We start from the raw sequence: 17,077 nt of genomic DNA on the forward strand, positions 1-17,077 counted from the left end.
TCTCTGTCTGTCTCCATTCAACTGGATTTCTCACTTTTCTCTTTCACACTTTTTCTCACTTCTCGATTGACATTTCACCTTTTCATTTTTGTCTTTCTTTGCTTGCACTAATTCCTTGGAATTACATTCAATTGTTAATTCATGAAAAGGCAAACAACTAAATCATTTTTCGGCTTTTATGGGCGTCAAGTCTGATAGCGTGTGTACCTTCATCTTCATTATCAAATCTTCATTATATCAAGCCTGTAGAAGTTGCATTTTAGGCACATATTGTTATGAGCAACAAAATGGAATTAAAATGGACAAGACAACATCAAGCAGGATCATGCGAAGAGTTTCTCTGTAGCAAGGAAACCCTTCAACTTGGAGTGGCATATTAGGCCTACAACAGGACCATTAAGAAATACGCATTATACATCCATTCACAGGGAAGTTATACATCTGCTGTTAAACTGCATGATTTATCAAGTAGCCTAGCTACAAACTATCACAACTCAACCTTTTCTTGTGAGTAAGTGGGACCAGTGACAGGCCACCCCTGCCACCCATGTCAATGGAACAATACAGCCACATTCAGCAGAGAGAAGCAGAAGATTCTAGAAGACAACTATATAACAAAAGAAAGTGTTATGCAGGCTAGTAGCCCGAACCTGCTCATGCCATCAAAAAAAAATACTTGTAGAGCAACAGTTTAGAGTAAAACTCAGACGTAATAGGCAAAGTAGGGAAGGGAAAGTATCTCTTACCCGAAACAACTAAAGTGTAGTGTGAAAACCACAAACATCTTCTACCTGTCTCACACAAAACAAATCACATAAGGCTCACAAAGATTTTTCCTTTTTTATTGCTCAGCAGTAAAAAGTACAGTGTGTGCTACAATACATAACAAGGGACATAAAGGTATGTTGGACTAATTATATATGATGCTGCTTTCCTTGCAATCCACTCCAGCAAAACATCCATACATGGTGACACAGCATACAATCAACCTGGCTGTTTACCTCCAACACATGTCTAACGAATCACACATAAAAGACAGTTGAAAATATATCTATAAAATAAAATAAAATCAGGAACAGACCACGCTGGCAAACAATAACTGAGGCAGTGTTTAAATCAGCAAATGTTGAGCAAACAGAATGTGTGATGAGAAATAATTATCTTGATAACAAAGCTTTAAGTACTTGAATGTTTTATGAAGACTCTTAATGCATTCCTAATGCATCATCGCATAAAAAAAAATGAACGTCATAGTTGGGCAATAGAGACCTGTCAATTCATGAAGAAAGACAGACAGACACACACACACACACACACACTTGCACACTGTCATGCACACAGGTACATACATGTGCAAATACACTTAATTTTCTTTAATAAATTGCCTAAAATATAATTTAGGGACTTTTAAGCTGCACTGCAAAATGAATCAACAAAAAAACATTTTTAAAATTAAAATCAACAAAAGTTTTGCCATTGAAAATGCTTCTTGCTACATGGGAACAATTTGAGGCAAATCAGCTTTTAAAACTATGATTTTCACCAACATTTACAACACATCATTTGAAGTTGTTCTTAAACATTCACGGCATACAGCTGAAACATACTGCCAATGACAGTCTTAAGTTATTTGCTGTAACTGTAGCATGTACTTGCTTTCCTAAACCGATACTGATGGTGTGTTTAATCAGCTGACACACGCTCACACAGATACACAGACACCTGAAACAAGACACATGCGGCTGGAGAGACACACGCACACACAAGAGCACACTGTTTGACACAGCGGGACAGAAGGACTTAGGATACGTCATCTGGTACCCCTTAGCTGGTGACAGATGAGGGGCCTCTCCACCTAATAGCATTAGAGTTTGGGCTCACAGACCAGGGGATTCACTCAAACTTAGGAATAGAACGTGAAATCTGAAAGAGCAGATGGGCTAGTCCTGGCAAAATGTGTCACTGCTAGATACTGAGTCACTTTTAAGATACAGGAAAGTTACATGCAAAGCGTTTGGTTTTGGGTCTGCCAGTCCTTGAAACATACGGTTTAGGGTGTAGTGTACATGTTGTTTTGTTTGCCAAGACTGCTCCATCCACATTACAGTCGCACATCCTTAATCGTCTGTTTGAATAAATACACCAAGGTGACTTCCATTTCATCTTTGTAGCCTACATTTACTTAGGGCGCATCTAATAAGCCAAAGCCCTATCGTTCAGTATCCCCTCATTGACATAATTCAAGTTCAACAGGCTTTATTTCTTAAGAGTTTTGGGTAAGGTCACAGAAACATCTTTACAAGTACTCTACAAGCAGATCTCCTTGCATCACCAAGCCACAGAAAATAGAACAGAATCACACATAGTCTCATCTTTTATTTAAAAACGACATAAAAACCCTTATCACAATTAAGCATCTGTAGAAAATGTACATCAGAAAAATATGTGGGCTCACCCTCATAGTAAATAGTATTTGTGGTTCATTCATCCTTAAAACTTCATGTACGCTTAGTTTTTTTCTCTTGGATATAAAGGAGGAGTCTTTGAACAGGGGAGGTTAAACACATACAAAAAAAAGCAAAGTCACAGATAGGGAATCAAGTTGAGACCCCACAACTCCTTATTTTGATCACGCCACAACATGGCTGATGGCCTTCATTCTCCTGCTGTCTCTCAGATGTCCGAGGCTTTGTCTCTGTGGATGAAGAGTGTCTCCTGGCAGAAGGGGTTGACCAACACCACTCCACTGTCACTGTAGTCTCCATTGGGCGGCAGGAAGGTCTCCTGCTCCTGCAACACACAGACGGGTAAAGGTCAACGTTGATCGACTCCCCACCCTGCCAGCAAAACTAGCCCGCTATAGACCTCAAAGGGGAGCGGCTACCCTCAGGGACCAATAGCTACAACTGGGAAGATTGGGAGGGGTTGCTAAACCAGGATTTATGAGAAGTGAGAAGGATATTACTATGGCAACACAGAGATTTAACAGTTAGGATGGTGAAAAAGAGAGTAGGCTAATATAGAGAGAGAAAGAAAGAGAGAGAGAGAGAGAGCGAGAGTAATGAAAATCTCGACAGAACCATTAAGAATGAATAGAATGGGGGGCAGTGAGAATGACTCAGCACTGAGCGAGGACAGTACCACGGTGCAGCGAGAGGGGTGACGACAAAGCTGCGTAAAGAACAACAGACACACATATATGGAAGGGGGGAAGCAGTGGGGACAACACTACGTAACCTGAAAACAAAGCCAAGGTGGGGCAGGAAACCTTTTAGTCACCAGGAGCAGCCCAAACATGATCCTCCCTCCGCATCACCCTCTTTCTGCATCACCACACGAGATGGAGGGATGGAGAGAGAACAACGACAACAGGGAGAGTGAGAGGGGAGGAATGATGCTGGCAAACATTAAGATGAACAAAATGCATAAATAATCATGCTGAAATGGGAGAAATAAAGTGGCAGAGATTTCTAAATATATTGGATCAAGTGAGAGCTGCTGAGGTGAGTCTGTGGCAGTTGCACATTTGACCACCAGGGGGCAGGGCAATTCTGAGTAACTTTTGCAACAGGGAATGATGTTCGGATGAGAGGTGTGTATTGTGGGGGTGGTACACCAAAACAAACTGATTTACACACGCTGTTACACTGTGAGTCCCTATTTATCAAACAAAAATGACTCAGCTGGCAACAAAGTGGTACTTTGTCATTCAACTTTTTTTCTGAACAATTTGTCACACTCTATACGAGAGTTTCAATTAAATTTCAGTTTGTACAACACCAAGCCTTTATATACATTTTATTATCTTATCTTTGAAAGATGAATAGTGGTACAGCAATCACAGACAATTATTTGTCCTCAAACACACACTCCGTCACACATCCTCAACACCGCTAAAACCTTCATGGGCAGTTCCCATTCCATGACACAGCATTCCATTCCTTGCTACAGTGTGGCCACTGACCCTCGTACCTCTGCAGTCTCCAGGGACTGTATCTCTCTCGGGAGCTCCACAGCGTGCCGGTTGAAGTAGTCCATGGTGATGGCGTTGTTCCAGTAGCTCAGGTTGTTCTCCTGATTGGCTGACTTCTTCTTCCTCCTCATGCAGCACACTGTCAGGAGGACAGCTACAGAGGGAGAGAGATCGAGGGGGGGCGTGATTAATGTGTGAACAGCAAGGACATAGCAAAATACATATAGCATGACATGAGATGCTATGTTGATTAGCATATAGCATGAAATGAGATGCTATGTTGATTAGCATAGCATTTGGTTCCTTTCCAACCACAGTTCTTGGCGCTTTCCTCTTATATCTGTATAATACAGTAGCAGTAGCACCAATGGATAGTAGCACAACCAAAAGTAAGTACAAAAATGAAAGTTAGCATGGGGAAATCAAGTCAGTTCTATGTACAGTGATGAACACTCATGTCAGACACACCAGTTGTGATGACAAGGTAAACATAACAGTTGTTCTGATGAATGACACGTGCCTGTGGCTTTCCATAATTGGGACAGATGCTCTGGTCTTTTAAATACACCCAGAGCAGCATGGCTGTTAAAGCACCAACATGTAGTGGGAAGGGAAGTCTCAAAGCTGCCTCAGCATTTTAAGGTCATATGGGAAGATTACTGACCGCTTCAAGGGCAGGAAGCAGGGTCATAAAATATCTCCTACAAACTGCAGTGCCACCTGAGGTCTGGGGCTGATTTCTGATATAGCAGGCATTTGGATCCTAACCAAAACTACAATGGCATGGCACATATGTCCTGATACAGTGTGGTCCCTGTGCATACTGTCTTTTGCCTAAACTTACTTCATAACTCATACTATTAAGTGAGGCTGTATGGTCAATATTATGTGACTAAGCAAGAGGCTAAAGCTGTAGACACTCACAGCAGGAGGACACAGGCACACTGATGGCGAGCACCACCCACACAATGTCCATCTTCCCCAGGCAGATGGTGGCCTGCGTGTGCGAGGGGTCCAGAGCAGGACCCGACTGGTTGCCGGGGCCCCAGGGCCCGTTCGTCACCGCGGGGACCTGCCTGTTGAGGAAGTTGCCGCTGGCTGTGGAGGGGGCCTCGGTCGGGGCCGAGCCTTTGCCGTGCGAGCGGATGTCGGGAGAGGGCCCACCTGCCGTGCTGTTGGTGTCTGTGATGACGGATGCTGTGTGTGTGCTGTTGCTTGTGGAGGGGAATGTTTCCCCCCCAACAGTTGGGACCGCAGAGGGTTGAGAGGACCCAGAGGCGTCCGTTCCGTTGCCTGCTGGATCTGTGGCGTTGGAGTAAGTCGTGGTGTTGGATGTCACCCCTCCTGTGGGCAAACTGGTGGTAGCGGAAGTGTCAGTGGCGCCAGTGGAAGGCCCTGACTCTAGTGTCAGGTCATCTGTGGGGTCTTCTCTTGGCAGGGGATGCGTCTCTCTCAGGGTGATGGTGTGATGTGGGCCTGACCCGGGCATGGTCTGGGCACGCTCCCTGAGGAATCCATCTGCGGTGGCAGGATCAAGAGACAAAGCAGAGGAGGAGGAGGAGGAGAAAAGAGAGGAAGGCTTCAGCGCTGTGGTGTAGTAAAGTGATGAAGGATCCGTGGGCTCCTCTGTACTGGGCTCCTGTGGCGGTCTTGGCTGTGGACCCGTCCGAAGACCCTCCGGCTCAAAACCCATGCTGTCTCCTCTCCCCCTGTAAGGCCCTGGTGGTACAGGAATGGCAGAGGCGGATGCTACGCCGGGGGCACCACGTCCACCAGCGGCCATGTCAGTCCCTGAGGATGGAGATCCCGAGGAGTCCGACTCAGACTCTGCCAGGCTCACCGACTCCCCCCCAGGGACCAAACCCGGCCCACCCTGCTGGTCCTTCTTGCCAGAAGTGTTGCTTTGCAACTGGTTTGCTGTCGTTGATCCAACATGGACGCCTGTGTCATTATTACTGGCAATGGCCTTCATTTTTTGAGCCTCATTTAGAGTCTCTCCATAAGGTTCATGGGCCTGGTTTCCAGCATCAGAACGTTGAAGCGAGCCTTGGATCTTCTGCTTTGTCACGCCAAAGCCAGAACCATCAACAGCAGCACTAGCAGATGTCGTGCCAGGCACCAGTGCATTGGCTTGTGAGTGTGACTGACCCGGGGTGCTGTGGGAGGCAGTGGGCTGGACGTGACGGACCCCCCCTCCATGGGCAGACAACTCCCCACTGCTGGAGCCCTCCTGCCAGCCGGGGGGCTCTGGGGGCAGGACAGGGAGGGGGGCGCTGCTCGCTAAGTCCATGGAGGAAGGGCCCTGGGGGGTCCGGCTGGGCTGTGGCTCCTGGACAGAGGACACCAGGTCCACTGAGACGACCAGGATCGCTACAACACCTGCAGTGGGGAGAGGAAGAGAGAAAAAAGGGAGAGAAATAAATATGAGTGTCTTCTTGGTGTAGTAGTGCTTGTTCAGCCAGGGCAGCCTGAGAGAGGGAAATGGCAAACAGGCAAACAGAGGAAGGGAGGCTAGAGAGAAGCACGTCTTGACTGGCCTCACAGTGATGCTTTCATTCATTGCTATTGTAGACACAGAAAGTGGAGACTACAAGGTAGGTTAATAACAATACACTGTTTGAATCAGGTTGATAATTTATATAGACCGCTATTGTCCAGACACCATCAACAGGCTTGCGAAATGTGTTCATACATCTTTTCATATTTCAGCAAGGACTATGAGTTTATAACGTGTGTGTGTGTGTGTGTGTGTGTGTGTGTGTGTGTGTGGTGTGTGTGTGTGTGTATGTGTGAGTGTGTGAGCGAGACAGAACACAAGAGGGAAAAGGAAGCAGGAAATATGGGGAGATGGAATACTGTGTTTTGTAGTGTGAGTGAGATGACTGGTCCACCTGACCAGTTTCCTCCTGCCAACACTGACGTCTCCCCACAGAGAGAAGGGCTGGTGGTGGTGGGGGGCAATGAAAAACAATTAGGCCCGGCAGTCACGTTTAGGAGTCGGCGCTGTTGTTTACGAGTCAATAAAGGGCCCACGAGACCTGTCCCGCATTCATTAGAGAGCATCAGTGTTTAATCAAGCGCCACGGCTCTGTGTGTGCCACGCGTCGGCTTCGCCCCGATTGCTTTATTAACCTCATTCTGCGCTACGCGCCGCCGACTACTTAACGCGCCTCGGTTGGTGTGGTATTCTGGGAAAGTTAAGGGGAGGGGTCTACCGAGGGAGGTTTGGGGGGATAAACAGGGAGGTTTGTCAGACGTCTGTGGACAGAGCTACGCCGGGCTTGTTCGTGAGAGTTTGGTTAATGGTATGAAATTAGGACTGTGAGAGTTGGAAGAGGATAAAAATACACGTGACGGCGTCGGAGGGGCTTCAGAGAGTGTGGGGAGAGTGTGGGGAGAGTGTGGGGAGAGGACAGGGAGAGTGTGGGGAGAGTGTGGGGAGAGGACAGGGAGAGTGTGGGGAGAGTGTGGGGAGAGGACAGGGAGAGTGTGGGGAGAGGACAGGGGGAGAGGACAGGGGGAGAGGACAGGGGGAGAGGACAGGGAGAGAGGACAGGGGGAGAGGACAGGGAGAGAGGCCTGGAACAATCCCTGATGACATCTGCAGTGGATGCTTAAATAGTTTGGCCCTAGTAATTGGGGGCTAGCCAACTGTAGCAGCCTCATCAGAGGAGAGGAAGAGTGAGTGCGTGAGTGAGAGACAGAGTGAGAAAGAGGAGAGGCAAAGAAAGAGGAGATGGAGAGAGAGGGAGAGAGGAAGAAAGCAAGACGGAGGTACACAAAGAGAGAGAGAGAGAGAGAATGGTGAGGGTGACCAGAAGGGAGTCTTTTATTTAGCCCATCCCTCTTGGTCTCGTTGATGCATTTGAATGGGAGCCCATGAAAGCGCATGCCACATGAGGCTCCTGCCTGGAGAGCTGGGAGAGACTGCAGTGCATCACTGCGTCGCAGTGCACGGAGCAGCTCTGTCTGGGTGAGGCCACCCTCGCTGGAGTGCCTGCCAGCCCCCAAACACAAGCTGACAAGCGTTCACACCCCGTGAATAAGGGGAAGAAGCAGGAATGCAAAAATAGAAAAGTTCATTTCTGAGGATAAGCTGCTCACACGCTGTGAGTTTAAGCCAATCTCCAAGAGCTGACTGTGGACTGTACGGAAAGGTGCCCTTGAGTTAAATGAAACCAAGAAAACCACTGTGCGTGCATGTGAGAGAGTGTGCATATGTGTGTGTGTGAATGTATGTGTGAAAACATTTTGATGTGTCACAGATGTTACTATGTTCTTTGCTCAGTTGAGACATTTTACTAGCTCATCATATCATCAGATCTACAATATATATATGTACTAATACTGTATGTACTTTACTTTGCACTACCCATATGAAACTTACTGAGACACAAACACACACACACACACGTGCACAGAACACTTAGGCTCTCACACGCCTCTCCATGTGACCTGGGTGTTGAGGCATTGTCTCACTCCAGCACTACTTCAGTTTCTACGGAAACCAGGCTTCTATTCACACGTTTAGGGGGACAAGTGTGAAAAAATGTGCAAAAACGGGATAAAACCAGAATAGGGTTACTTCAAACACCGACACACTGGAGAAAGGAGCTTCAGTACCAGACCCAGCACCAAGCAAGAAACTCAACATCAGCAGCTAAAGTATCTCTTGTAAGATGTTTTAAGAGTAGGAAGTCCGTTTGAACCAATTCCAAGGAAAACAACCACAGATCATTTATATAGCTTATATATATCTAAACATGAAACAATTGCGTATGTTTCAGCACCTTACACAGTGGATTTGACTCTGTGTTATTTTTTGTGCTAATGCTGTCTGCTATGGTCTTCTTGAACCAAAAACTCAGCCCTGTGATATATTTCCGGTGTCCTACACTTTCATCCAACATTTATGACCAGCCTTTATGATTTGTCTGTCTTCACTTACACCATGAGAACAGGAAACGCGTTTCATGCAATATGACTGAACAATATACTCAGAGCTCTGCATTAAAGAAACACCATAGGAGCAATAAATCACACTACACCACACACACACACACTAACTTGCCCACACACACACACGCCTGCCCACACACCCCTACACACACATACAACGTGTGTCAGCCACACACACACACACACACACACTGCCTGTCACATACACAGTTTATGTTGTATGGCACCACGCGGCTTCGTTCCCTCGCAGGCGGGGCACGTGGATGTAGGACAGCACTCCAGCAGTCCCCGTTTGTCAGGTCTGTCACGTCCACCAGGCGCAAGGCCGGCTTCTGGGCCGGGCCAGAGCATGCACGCAGCTCATGATACAGCACGCCGATCCCCTCCCGTCTCCCTGGCCGATCTCGGGAGGTCTACTGCTCTTGCTTGACCTTTACACTACGTTCCCCTGCTCCCTACCCGCACAGTCTCACCAGGAAGATGCGCACGGAAACATGGAGTCAACAGTGCCTTTGCTGGCTAGGCAGATGGGTGGACATTTATATCAAAGGACAGGGGAACTACCAGCATGACTGGATTACCTGTTGCAACTAATTCAGTGAATGATGTCAACATGAAAAGGAGTATATCAGTTAAAGTTGCAAACTCACTTTTCATCTTTTCACATCATAGCTCATCATGAAAGAGTAAACTATGGCATTAGACCACACACTACCCATTCACCATATAACATAAACTGCCTGTAGTTAGTCTTGAATGCTTTCTTGGTTCTCTCACTCTTGTGACTGGGACAAGTACAATGGCAGAATCTCTTCCATATCAGCCTTGGTCAGTTAGTCCAACACACAATTGGCCTACTGTGCCCTACCTCATTAACCACCAGGTGGCGCTAGCCCAAGCTCCTACTACCACAATAGCTGAAATACGATGACAGGGATGAATAAAACAGGGCTACTGATAGCTGCATTAAACATGAGGCTGTTCTGAACAACAAAGCGACAGAATTTACTTCTGACACAAGGCCGCGGCCTCACTCCATGACGAAGGCCAGGGAAATGGATTACCACCCCCCAACACACACACACACACACACACACACACACACACACACACACAAACAAACGTACAATGCATAAGTAATAATTTCAATTTCAAATCATACATTAAACACATGCATTGGTCCCTATCACACATATACAGTGAGATGTGAAGAACACTTCAAGTCCCTACCCTCCAAGGGCCCTCACTGCATAAGCGCAGACACTTACGAACACACACACACACACACACACACACACACACACACACACACACACATATGTTTCTGTCATACTGATGTACAAACACATCACCTCTCCTCAAGTATAAACAGACTGAGAAATACACCACAGCCTTTTAACCCAGAGTGAGGAGAGAAAAATAACCATCACTTATTAATGAGGTTCATTGAAAATGTAAAGGGATCCAAGTGGCTTTGATGTGAGCGAGGATTGAAATATGCACCACACATACTAGACCAGGGCCTGTATTCACAAACATTTCATCTTAGCACTAAGAGTAGGCAATACTCATAAATCTAAGATTCTAAGAGTTTTCTCTTAAAAATCTATTTACAAAGCTTCTGAGCTCTGCTTTTAGCAAGGAAAAATTATAATTCCTCAGATAAGATAAGAGCTCCATAGCCAGCAATGATAACCGTGTTTTCATGCACAATGTCTCATGTCTTTGCAACATTTTAATCGTTTGTGAATTGGTCTTACAGTTTTTACCTATTGCTTACAGACTTTTTGCAGAATTTGGCTCATTATGTCAAAACTCTACACACAGCCAAATAAGACATAGCACTTGCAGATAAACAACTCACATCTATGCCAAAATGAAACACTGCAATCAAAACTCAACAATCCTTCAAATCAACCAATCTTTCAAATCAACAGCAACACACTGATATGTTTTATATAAAACACTGCAGTCTTTGTGTTTCTATTTTTGCTGTATTGTCATTTTCTCAGACTCAGTCTTCTGTGAAACTCTCTCAGTAGAAAAGTAGCATTTCTGCAGTAATCAACTGACATTTTTTGCAACTAACGTTTTTACAAAAAACAAACATTCTTACAGAAATAAAGAAAAATAGAATCATACTTACAGGTTTTGCCTATTGCTTACACACTTTGTAGAATTTGGCTCATTATGGCTCACAGCCAAATAGGACATAGCACTATGCCAAAATGAAACAATCAAAACTCAACAATCCTTTCTAAAAATGTAATAATTGCATTTATGGATCCTGCCTTCTGTGGTGATGTCCTTTCGGGCTAGGCAACGGGGTAAAAGATCACCTTGTGTGCCATATCCACCCTTTAACTGACCCCACCACAGTCTCTGAGTCTCAGTCTCAGTTTCACAATAGGTGTGTTGCAGAATTGCCAACAATGTGCAAAGTAAAATGTGTTTAAGCTATGGTTACACAGGGTTTATGCTACAAGAAGTTTAGGTATTGAGGCTTTGTTCATTCATGTTTAGTAATGAAGTAGAAATCCTTCTCGACTACTTATTAGCTCTCCCAGACAGGTTCTACTTTTATAGTGCTAAAATGCTTTGTGAATATACTCTTGGTTAAACAACTAGGAGTTGTAACTTTAAAACTGACACGGACATTATTTCTAGGAGTTTTCCCTACAACATTCTTAAAACATCGCCAGTTAAAAGCTACTAGGAGGTATGAGATACGGACCCAGGATAATATCTAATGCCCTTGCAAAGTGTGTGCTTATGTGTGCACATGATGCTGTGGTGTTACTTAATGCACATGGTGATTAGATAGATCAGTCTGTGACTGTGTGTGTGTGTGTGTGTGTGTGTATGTGTGTGTGTGTGTGTGTGTGTGTGTCGCGTGCGTGTGCTATGAATAAGACAGGGAGAGAAAGAATATGCACATGGTGTATTACGCACGGCTGTGTGCATCGGAGTGAAATGGGGAGCAGCATTTGTCTCACTTGACAAAACCCTCTGTGGCTGGCCAAGGTTATCTGCCATTTATCAGCAGGGTGACTCAGTCCTCTGAGTTGGTGCTGGCTGTTTGGAACTATGCCACAGTATACTGTACAGCACAGAGGTTCCCCTCCCACCCCCCCCCCCGAGTCCCCAGTAACACAACCATTCAAAGGGGAAATAAGGAGGCATTGCACATCTATGAGGATCTAGAGCACCTTCAAATCACAGAGCAGGGGTAAGTGCTCTGGGTGCTTCACCAGTGCCTGTGTTGTGAAAGAAAGTCTGTGTGTGTGTGTGTGTGTGTGTGTGTGTGTGTGTGTGTGTGTGTGTGTGTGTGTAGGCTTGTTGTGCATGCATGAGTTGGAGGTGGAGGACTAATCTTCCTCTCGCCTTGATGGAGTAAACATCTAACTGGAGCCAGCGGTGATGGAGAGTGGGGTGTAGCTCTCGCTGATCAGGGCCGATGCCATGTCACCATCACAGGCGGAGGAGAGGTGGGAGAGGGGTGGATTGGGAGGCATAAAGGGGGTGTGAAAATAGGGAATAAATTACTGGACCGAATGATGGAGAGGACAGGAAAACCGAACACGGTTTTATTAGCACCCATTATTGAGCATAAGAGCTACTTCAGAACAGGAGATGTATGAGCTGTGTGTGTGTGTGTGTGTGTGTGTCATTAGAAGCCAAAATGGGGTTGGGTATCGAGACACGGTTACTGCCTGGATGAGAAAAGAAAAGAGAAAAAAGTGAGGATGATTTTCAGGGGTTTACAGCAGGAGAAAAGTACTGCTCTCAATATTAACAAACCATAAAAGAGCCCTCATCCAAAGGTGGGCAATGAATATGAAAAAAGACTGAGTGCTTTGTTTCTATTCGCTGGAACACTGAGCCAGTCAGAGCAATTTGTGTGTAGCATATGTTTGTTTACACAAATAACCATGGCAACCAGCTCAAAGGAGCCCATTACAGACTAATGTGTGAATGAATCAGTCCAGGTTGGAGGTTGACTTGATTGGTTACTCACACTCAAAGTCCTCAAGCCAAATAATTTCCATTTGAATGAAGCTGTCGCTGCCATCTTGTCTTGAGTTCCCAACAATGCTAATAACAGAGAGGTTACAGAAACCATAAAGATGTGTGACACGCATATGAGTGGGTGGAGTCATAATCATGACCCAGCGTGAACTTGAACCTTCTGCTCACGCGTCTCATCACTGTCACACACTCCAGCTCATAACTCACCATTCCCATTATTGGGAGAAGGGGAGGAAAAGCAGGATGGTTTTGGGAACGATGTAAAAATTACCATCGAATTACCTCGCTGATTTATGTTTCCGTTAGAGGCCAACCCACATCCATTAACCGCAGGGGGTGATTTATCACATGGGAGGAGATTTGATGTGGTAAACACTGTAAATTAAAGGTGTTTGGAATGCGTAAGTAGCCTATGACTTTCATAAAGTCCTCGGCTGACGCATGACTGCGACATTCATAAATTGTGGGGCACTGGCAGTTTCCGGTTCTCCACTCTCCTTCCGATGGCTGCAGTTGCAGTGCACTAAATATCCGTCTATTGATGCTGCACTCATTGACAAGAGGCAAGATCCAAAATGGCTCCTTTTGGTTAGAGGAAAGACCACCACTCACCCCACTTTTAGACTAGAAATGCATGCAGCCTAAGGCCAACACAGCTTTCCATAGTCCAGCCCTTTGCTTTTGCCAGAGTGTTCCTATGGGAACCACACAACTTCCTGCATCAACAGACCTAATCAATCAAATCAGGAGGTCCACCAAAGCATATACAGTGTAGTGCAGATCTACAGATATCCCCTTAGGTGATCAATCCTGGGCAGACACCACCTTGGAGAGAGAGGTGGGACCCATGTGCATTATGCTGTGGTTGCCCCCTGCTAAAGCTGGGGGGGTTGGGTTGCATTCAGGAGAATCTGCACATGTGGCAGAAGTCACAGCTTGGTTGTTGCCACATCATCACCAAATGCCAAGTTGGGGAAAAAAAAGAAGAAAAAAAAATGAATTTCAAATGGTCCTGGTGTTACCCCCTTAAAATGGGACGCGCAGAGACACAAGCACATCCGTCAGCACCCCCCCGCCCCCACCCCCTACTGCACACTCCAGGGAAATCCACCATGGCGCACAACCACGCAGAGTAGCCCCTGTGATGGGTACATGAGCACACTGGGAAAAACAACCTACCACCAACTGGGGTAGATACCATCTGGCATCATGTTGAGCCCAAACCATGGCTAAGGCAGCAGAAATGTAGGCAAAGCCAGCCGAGTTAGCCCAGGGGTCCGAGACTCCCCGTCCTGGTTGGCATTCCTGTAAACTCAGCAGTTAATTAGCTGATGGTAGTAATTAGACAGATTAGCATGGCCCCCACAACTAATTGGTTGTATCTGAATCCATCCCTGAGTAAAACATGGCCAAGGAAAAACTAACATTGCATAAAAAATAAAGTACAGTAGCTGAAATTAAGCCAAGCGCCCCTGTGGGTGCTTAATCAGTGAGAACAGTGTTGAAGTCGGCTTGCCTGATCTCTGGATCAGTTCCACCAAATCCACAATTGGCGTGTATGCAGAACTGTGTAGATGCTGAAATTCATTGTAGAGAATAAAAGACAAATTCTGAGACAAATTTCATTTGAAAGTTAGCTTTTCTTCCCAATATGTAGAAGACCTTGCATAATGCCGTGTCTTGTCGTGGAATGTAAATGAAAAACAAATTCCATCGCTCCAAACGTAGGCGCGGCCATCACCCAGGGGAGGGAGCAGCGCTCCCCGGGGATTCTGGGATAGATTGGGAACTTCCTGTTCGCAGGGAGTGGCAGGGCAGGACAGATGCGAGCTCAGAGATAAAGTGGGGCAAGTCACTACCCCATAATAATGACTTCCGGAGCTGTGCCGCACCGATTGTGGCATCTTTGAACTCAGACGCCTGTTTATCTGCCAAAGCAGACGGAAAAAGACGGACACGAGATACCTTGTGTGTGTTTACTGCAGTGCTGTTTTTAGCATGTGGCTGATTTACAGACGTGCTCAGGGAGATGCTGTGGAGAGATGCTGTGGGCTGGTTCCACAGGAAGGAAGGGGTTTAAAACAGGAAGTTCCATCCACTCTGGGGAGATCACCTCGCCACAAGAGTAAATGCAAACAATGACATGTAAAAAAAAAAGCCAATGAGAGGTTGTCCCCATTATGTTTGCATGACATATTCTAAACATTCCAAAGTTGCTACACAGGCGAAACAAGGAGAAGGAAATGGGGAAAAATTAAGTTCTTCAGGGTGAATAATCAAACAATGGGAAATTACTGGAATAACCAAAAAAATAGCTTAAAAACAAAAACAAAGGAAATCTAAAGAGCGGATAAAAAAACGTCCTGTTTTTAGAGGGATTCAAGTTGACCTCACTTCCATGACTTCCTGCCTGCTGCCATCTCTGACAGACCCTTATGAGCACTCCAAATCAGCCACTGCATTCATCCTTCCTTTCTCACTCTCTCTGGCACTGTACAGTGTTGTGGCAGGGGTACTCTCCACCGGAGACACAGTATTGTTATAACTAAGAGAGCATCTACTGCAGCTTACTTCTGCAGCCTCTTTGTGCAGTTCTCTAAACTGTCATCGTGCTTTTACTGTACTTTATCCAGCTGGGCGACCTAAGAAGGACTGAGCAAACTATATGTTGAGATAGGAATAGCCCTCACTCAGGGTGAAAAAGATACTATATATGGCTGAGTCACAAGGACAAGCTCTGTCAGTATTGGGACTGAGTCCATGGAAGTCACTGGCCGAGAGACGGATCATCAGGAACTATCCCTGAGACAGGCCGAAAGAGGCATGGCCCCAGCTGTGAAATAGAGTTTGTATATAAAAATGGGAGGAAGTTATCCCCAGCACTGAAATCAGTCAGGCAGCCAATTCTATCAAGAAGCAGCCAAGGGCATTTTGCTGGAGAGCTGAATTATTACTCTTCCCCTGAAGATGAATTCGAACAGATGCAAAAGTTTTCACTCTCTTTTCTAGGTCATCTTTCCACCATTACGTCTGACCACTGTTGTCTTCAAAAAGCAAAACCATTTGGTTGTAATACATCTAAGTATCAACCTCAGCAACCGCTTAAGTGATATTTCATTGGGTGTCATTTCACTAATGGTGTATTACCAACCCTAATGATAAACACTGGCAGTCATTTTCAAAAGTGTGACTACCCTCATCAGCCGTAATGTTCCCCTGACAGCCCCCCACAGCTCCTGTCAAACGCTTGATTCCTGTCTGCCTGCCTGCTGTAAATGAGAGATGGACCCTCCGTGGACCGCTAGCAGATTTAACCTCATGCTGTGGCTTCCTTTAACATTCACTGCTGGCCCTTTGCCAGAGCAGTTCAGACACTCTCTCTCTGTCTGTCTCTCTTTCTCTCTCTCTCTCTCCCTCTCTCTCTCGGTAGCTGTATTCTCTGGGTGCTGAATCAGATAGAGATGTTCCTCACCTGGCTCACACACACCTCTCCAGGCAGTCTCCGTCTCCCTCAACAAACCTGACAGATGAACACTCAGTATGTCTTACTTTCTACCTAAGTGGGGATGGAGGGATGACTCGCAGAAATGAGGTCGACAAAGACGTTTCACAGCACAACACCTTATTGTTCTGTGAGGACGTACAAGCTTTTTTTTGTTATTGATTTTAAAATACATGGGGTGGGATAGGGTGTGGTGGGGTGCGGGGTAGAGGTGAGATGGTTCCAGTCAGAACATTTATATGATTAAATATAGTGGGAGTCTGAGTTCTAATCAATTTAATCTTTTCAATGAATCTGTAACTATGCATATGGGTGAAATGAACTAACGTAAGAATAATGGCCCCTTTCTAAGCTTTCCTCTAAGCCCTTGAAGTAAGTATCATCCAGCACTCACTCAGCAGCTCCCAGCGCAGGACCTGCAGGCTTCTCTTCATGGTATCATGTGGTCCGGCTCCTCCTCCACAGTACTCATGGTTCTCTGTGGAACACAAAACAGACAAGGAGCAGTCAGCAGGCAGCCCAACCCAGCTCAGCTCATACAGAAGGCCTCTGGCCATGGACTTGGCCATGGGCGTCAGAGTTGGGTACAGTGAAAAGCCTGGGAACCTTTACGT

The 17,077-nt window shown here is 45.9% G+C and overlaps 1 protein-coding gene across 1 annotated transcript in view; it reads right to left on the reverse strand.

The window, feature by feature from the left end:
• Nucleotides 1-826: 826 nt before the first annotated feature.
• The window catches only part of tmem108 (transmembrane protein 108), a 43,348-nt gene continuing 27,097 nt past the window's right edge, over nt 827-17,077 (reverse strand). Inside the window, exons 2-5 of the mRNA XM_048265636.1 lie at nt 16,858-16,941; nt 4,898-6,352; nt 3,973-4,127; nt 827-2,790 (exon numbers count right to left, since the gene is read on the reverse strand). Coding sequence (XP_048121593.1) covers nt 2,674-2,790; nt 3,973-4,127; nt 4,898-6,352; nt 16,858-16,897 — 1,767 coding nt within the window. The 5' untranslated portion in view covers nt 16,898-16,941 and the 3' untranslated portion in view covers nt 827-2,673. The remainder of the gene's footprint in view (nt 2,791-3,972; nt 4,128-4,897; nt 6,353-16,857; nt 16,942-17,077) is intronic.

Source organism: Alosa alosa, chromosome 16, assembly GCF_017589495.1.
Source record: "Alosa alosa isolate M-15738 ecotype Scorff River chromosome 16, AALO_Geno_1.1, whole genome shotgun sequence".
Taxonomy (NCBI): Eukaryota; Metazoa; Chordata; class Actinopteri; order Clupeiformes; family Clupeidae; genus Alosa; species Alosa alosa.